The 6,035-nt window shown below is 46.5% G+C and overlaps 1 protein-coding gene across 17 annotated transcripts in view; it reads right to left on the bottom strand.

Moving 5' to 3' along the window:
* Window positions 1–3,062, bottom strand: part of dlg2 (discs, large homolog 2 (Drosophila)) — a 179,087-nt gene extending 176,025 nt beyond the window's left edge. For 5 of the 17 annotated variants that reach the window (XM_035625966.2, XM_035625947.2, XM_035625951.2 and 2 more), the window contains exons 1-2: window positions 1,893–3,053; window positions 438–569 (exon numbers count right to left, since the gene is read on the bottom strand). In XM_035625966.2, coding sequence (XP_035481859.1) covers window positions 438–569; window positions 1,893–1,911 — 151 coding nt within the window. In that variant the 5' untranslated portion in view covers window positions 1,912–3,053. Of the gene's footprint in view, window positions 1–437; window positions 570–1,892 lie in introns of all 17 variants that reach the window. The other 12 variants (XM_035625949.2, XM_035625953.2, XM_035625952.2 and 9 more) reach the window with 6 other exon arrangements.
* Between the last annotated feature and the right edge of the window lie 2,973 nt (window positions 3,063–6,035).

The raw sequence follows: 6,035 nt of genomic DNA on the forward strand, positions 1-6,035 counted from the left end.
CAAAAATATACAATAAAAATTCAGGAAAAAAGCTATATAGATCTGCAGCCGTGCTATCTCAGTTCTGTTGTCCTGTATCAAAATACTTGACTTTATCTGTGAACCCCAACTCTGACTGCCTTCCCTATAAGGTAAGTTGTGAGCACATCTACCTAGAAAGACTGGACTGATCAAACTGTTAAAGTTTTCTCTGAAATATCAAACTCAATGCTTATTGTTCATCGTTATTGTTAAAGTGAATTAATCAAGTCATTACTTCCACACACCATCCTATCACTCTGTCATGTTTGTGAAGCTAGAAGAGAGCGAGTCAATCTTGTATACCCTTAGTAGTTCAAATGTTTAAGTTTTTTTTAACCACTACAATATGAACTGGCACATGTATGAACTGAAAACACCAGTTGCTTGATGAACTGGTTGCTTCTCCGCTGACTTACCGAGAAGAGCTTCAAACAGGTTGCTTTTGAAAATCCCCATCACTCTCTGAATGGCAGTTTTGAGCTGCTGCTCCTCCGGCTTCCTCAGTTTAGTGCAGTACTCGTCCAAAAGGCCCAAGGCGCGAGCAGTGTCTGCAGAGGAGGGGGCAGATCACACAGGCTGCGCTGTTTTCTTGGTTGGATTTCTTTATGATAGATGTATACATATATACAACATTAAAACAACTGCCCTAAAACTTTATATGCAGACACTATAGATGTTATGTGGGTTTATCCTCCTCCACAACTGTACTCAGAGACAGAAGATGATATATAATATGTGGCCAAAAGTATGTGGACACCTCAGCATGCCAGACATATGTGATGCTTGAATAGGTTTGTGGAACCTGGCTGCAGAAATTTGCTCCAGGGGTCGACCGATGTGTTTTTTTCAGGGCCGATATCAATTTACTACTAATCTAAAAAGGCCGATAACCGATATTTGAAAATACAAACTCTTGAGTGATTTTGAAGTGGGGGTGTATGAGTTACTTAAGCATAGTTAATATGTGACCTAATGGAGATGGTGATCAGCGATGACATTTAACAGAGTTTGGCGGAAAAGTGGAAGTAGCGTAAGTCACAGTCCCACTGTATCAGAGGGGACCACCGAAAAACGTCTCTTTCGCCACATTTCGCCACGTATTACTGCGCCAGCTCGCACCAGTAGAGTATCACTCAGAAAATCGTCTGTTCGACTCGAAGCTACCGCGGCGAGTTGGTGTAGTAATACCTGGACGAAGTACGACTGAAAAAAACAGTGGGACTCAGACTTACGCTGCTTCCACTTCCCCTCCAAACTCCGCTGGTCACCATCTCCATAAGGTGACATATTAACTATTCATGAGTAACTCATGAATCCCCACTACAAAATCACTGAACTACCCCTTTAACACAAACCGTTGTTGAAATGCCTTAAAGCATATGTCAAATTCACAAATGGCCTGAAGACGAGTCGTGACTGCAGCTGCGTCAGAGCCACAGTGGGGCATTTTATAATGAAATTATCTTATCGGAAAGTTGGCTTAAGAAATGACCGATAACCATAAAAGTGGTGAGTATCGGCGTTGATAATCGGTCCACCCCTAATTTGCTTCGGTAAGGTTCAAAAATGGTCGGCTGGGTTGAGGTCACGGCTCTGTGCAGGCCGTTGCTTCCACACCAAAGCAGAAAAATGAACTTGTGCGTGGAGCCGGCTTTGTGCACGGGTTGTCGTCAGGTTGAACCAGGGAAGGTAAAAGAACAAATTTGAAAGAACACGAGGTGTTTCGCAGGAAATAATACCCGTTTACTGTCCACGGCACACTGACACCAAAATGTTGAGTCAGGACTGTTACTCTCAAACTAAGGTCAGATGCAATAGGGCGACAGGGGTCGGAATCTCTTCTTACCCTGTTGGCACATGCAGTGACTCACCTTTTTTCCTGACAGGCATGGCTGACTCGGTGTAAATCTGACTCCTGCTAAGGCTTCCGGTTAAGTCTTCAGTGCATGGTCGAAAAGTTCTCTCTTATCAGTGGAGCGACAGAAAGGCAACCCGGAGGGGCCCTTCAGGATGAGAACTGTGCCCAGTGGCTCTCAGAGTGGAGTCTGGGGGCCATCAGAGGAGGATGCATCCAGGGGGGGGGTCTGGGGAGCAATGAAGTAATGTAATCCACGAGGAGGGTCCCCTGTATGTAGATCTGTGTGCACAGGAATGCGACGACCCCCTGGCTTTAACACGCGTGTGGCACTCGGGAGCCTCACTTCCGCCTGGTCCACTTCACCTGGACGTGCGCCGGCTGAGGAGGTGACAGGCCGCATTAGTGCCTCGTCATGACTGGTGCGGTGCCGGACCCGAGGCTTGCGCGGGGGTCGGCCCTGGGCTTAACGCGCCCTGCTCCGGCCCCAGGGGCACTCGGCCGGGTCGGCGCGGCAGCCACGCGTCGCTCCTCCGTCCGAGGAGCCGCTCCGCATCGTCCGTCCTCCCGCCGGACACGTCTGCACGTGGGGCTCCTGCGAGGCGCGGCGCGGGGCGGAGGGAGCCCGCCGGCGGAGTGAATGGAGACTTTAATTTAGAGAAGAAGAAAGGAGAAGAAAAAAAGCGTAGAAGAAGAGGCGTCACCTGTCGACGGTGAAGTAAATGTCGTCAGGTCGGAGTTTGTGTGTGGGAGTTGTGACTTAGGGAGGAACGCGCGTCGGCCCCCCGCGAGGTGAGTGACGACACTTCATGGCGCTGAACCGAAAGGCCCCTTCACGCTGCGCGTCGGCGTCGCTCCGAGCCCGCGGACACAACTGACTCAAACGCGCGCGTTCGTCCGTCAGTGAGCTAGCATCCGTGCCGCATCAGCAGCCAGCACTGGTGCCGAGTGGGGCGATGCTTCCCCAAGTGCGACGCCTGGCTGCAGGAGAACGCCCGCCCGCCAACTGTGGGAGGGGGAGAGAAAAACGCATGGCTCTCAAATGACTCCGCGTATGTTCATGCTCCGTGAGATGGGGACTGTGCAGGCGGAGGGGGTTCCTGCCGGCGGGGGGGCGACACTGTCCACGAGCCGCCACATCTCCTAAGAGTTTGTCCAGGTGCCGTGGCCGGATGCACTGACAGCCGCACCGACTGTCTCACGCGCCTCCGACAAGCGAGACCTACCGGGTGACGGGGGACTTCCGTCTGGGCGTTTCAAAATAATACACACTCGTGAGTAGCGAACGTCTGCGTGCGGTTTAACACGGATGTGGTTGAGACGCGTGTTGTGGGGAGACGACGTGTGGCTGCAGAATCACAGTGGTTGCATTCGCAGTCAATGCAATTAAAACATTTGACACAACTTGGAAGTGGACATTTGTGGAACTGTATTGTCCAAACAATATTTTGATTTAGAAAGTGTTTACAATCCACTCATTTTAATCACCAGAAATGATTCTACATAACTCAGTCTACGCAAATAATTTAAAGTACATGTGAAATTTAATTCATTTTGCTTACGCTTTTTGTCCAAAGCGACTGAAAATCATCAATTTTTTTACACAAATCAGAGGAAGGCCGGGAATCGAACTCTGACCTCTTGTTTCGAAGTCTGCAGTGTAACCCCCTGAACTAACAATAAACAATAAACACAGATGTTCTCTACAAGAAGGGCCAGAGTCGTCTCCACGTCCTGAGGAGACGGAGGTCATTTGGCGTGTGCCGGACACTGTAAAGGACTTTCTACGACACTGCAGTGGCGTCTGCGATTTGCTATGCAGTCGTCTGTTGGGGCTGTGGAAGCACTGACAGGGACAGAAAGAGACTGGCTAGGCTGGTTAGGAGAGCCGGCTCAGTCCTGGACACAATTGAGGAGGTGGGTGAGAGGAGGATGTTGGCCGAGCTGACATCCATCATGGACAATCCCTCTCACCCCCTCAACGAGACTGTCGGGGCCTTAAGCAGCTCCTTCAGCAACAGACTGCTGCAACCCCAATGCAAGACGGAACACTACCGCAGGTCCTTCATCCCCACAGTTGTCAGACTCCATAATAACAATATTTAATGTAATACTCTTTATTCAGTACCATTCCATGTATAGTATATTTTCTACATCCACCACATCTATGCCAATTCCTGGCATCCCGTTCAATACATATATATATATATGAATATTTAATAATAATAATAATAATAATATTTATTATTTTAAACCCAGTGCATTACTTTTGCACTCTGTATATATGTACATAGCTTTTTGAAAACAGTTTATTCATGTATTTTTAATTGTATGTTTGCTACCCTGTGTGATACTGTGCTGCTCTGACAAGTAAATTTCCTCAAGCGGGACTAATAAAGTTTTCTATGCTATACCAGCTGAAATACAGTTTTAATGGAGGTAGAATGTGCCAGGATGATGCTAAATACATCATAGCACTGTGCAGTTGAGTAAAATTGAAGCAAGTGTGTAAAGCGCAAACATGCGTGGCTTGCATTGCCTATAACTGTGAGATCGACAGTATGGTTTAAGACAGGACGGATGTAGAATAATCACATCACTGCTTGTGTCAACATCTTCAGTTTCACTATTCCATGGCATTGAAGATACAAAGTTACCGTCAAGTTTCACACTACATAGTTTTATTTCAAACGCTTATTTTCCGAGTGGCAAGCTTTTATTTTGAAGCTCCATTTTCCTGACTTCAGAGCCAAATACGGCAAACTTGATGCAGCTGTTTAACTTACCTTAGCAACGCAGAGCTGGAAGCTGGTTAGCTGACTCCCGCCTCGAGTGACAGGACGCGAAAACCAATCGTAGAACGGAGTTTCTTGTCGCATCAGGGCGGATCGACCAATGACAAGCCTGCAGACCTGTGCGAAGGTGAGAGGTGAAATATGCTGCATTGAATGTAATGTAGGGAATATGAACACTTCTGTTTATTCTTGCTTCTATTATTATTATTATTATTATTATTATTGAATGTAATGTAGGAATATGAAAACTTCTGTTTATTCTTGCTTCTATTATTTTTATTAATATTAAATGTAATGTAGGGAATATGAAAACGTCTGTTTATTCTTGCTTCTATTATTTTTATTATTATTATATTAAGGGGGTAAAATCGCAAATATGCTCTACATAAAATGTATACAAATATAGTTCACAACTGTCCTCTCTCTCTCTCTTCTCTCCTACTGTCTCTCCTCCCACCCTCTTTCTGCCCACCTCTCCTCTCTTCCTCCTCTCTCTCCTCACCCCAACCGGTCGAGACAGATGACCGCCCACAACTGAGTCTGGTTCTGTCAGAGGTTTCTTGCTGTTAAAAGGGAGTTTTTTCTCTCCACTGTCGTCAAGTGCTTTGCCCATTGTGGGATTTGTTGGGTTTACCCTGTAATATTGTAATATTGACCTCACTATGTAAAGTGCCTTGAGACAATGTATGTTCTGTGATATGGCGCTGTACAAATAAAATTGAATTGAATTTAGAAATGTTATGTTGCTTCACCGTGTATGTGTGTGTGTGTGCGCGTGTGTGAGAGTGTGTGTGCGTGTGTTTGTGCGTGTGTGCCTGTGTGTGTGTGCGTGCGTGCGTGCGTGCGTGTGTGTGTGTGTGTGTGTGTGTGTGCGTGTGTGTGTGTGTGTGTGTGTGTGTGTGTGTGTGTGTTATAAAGGATGGCACATCTAATAGTGCAGCACCTGCTGGAGAAGAGTGTAACTGAAGAGAGTGACAACTTACAGCACACAATTTTGAAAAGAACCCCCACTTAAAACAAAGTATGAACACATGAAAAAATACTGAGCTATTCTTCGGTTCCGTAAGCGTCATGCTTCCTGGCCCCTTGTTTCTCTCTGTCTTCAGAAGCCTAAGGAGCTTTTTCTGTTGGCCAGTGTTTGTTTTCTTGTGCTCACAATGTACCAGTCTTGCTTCTTGTTGAATAATGTTCACAATTTGCTGTTATGCTGAAGACAATCACAAATGTCCGTGTCCTGGCAGACTCAGAGGATGATGACTGTGAAAGCAGTACTACACTGACCAAACATCTGATCATCGCTGCCTCTGGGGTGGACATTAATGATGACATCTTCTGCTGCCAATAACTGCTGCATTTCCAAGTGT

This window comes from Scophthalmus maximus, chromosome 2, assembly GCF_022379125.1.
Source record: "Scophthalmus maximus strain ysfricsl-2021 chromosome 2, ASM2237912v1, whole genome shotgun sequence".
Classification (NCBI taxonomy): domain Eukaryota; kingdom Metazoa; phylum Chordata; class Actinopteri; order Pleuronectiformes; family Scophthalmidae; genus Scophthalmus; species Scophthalmus maximus.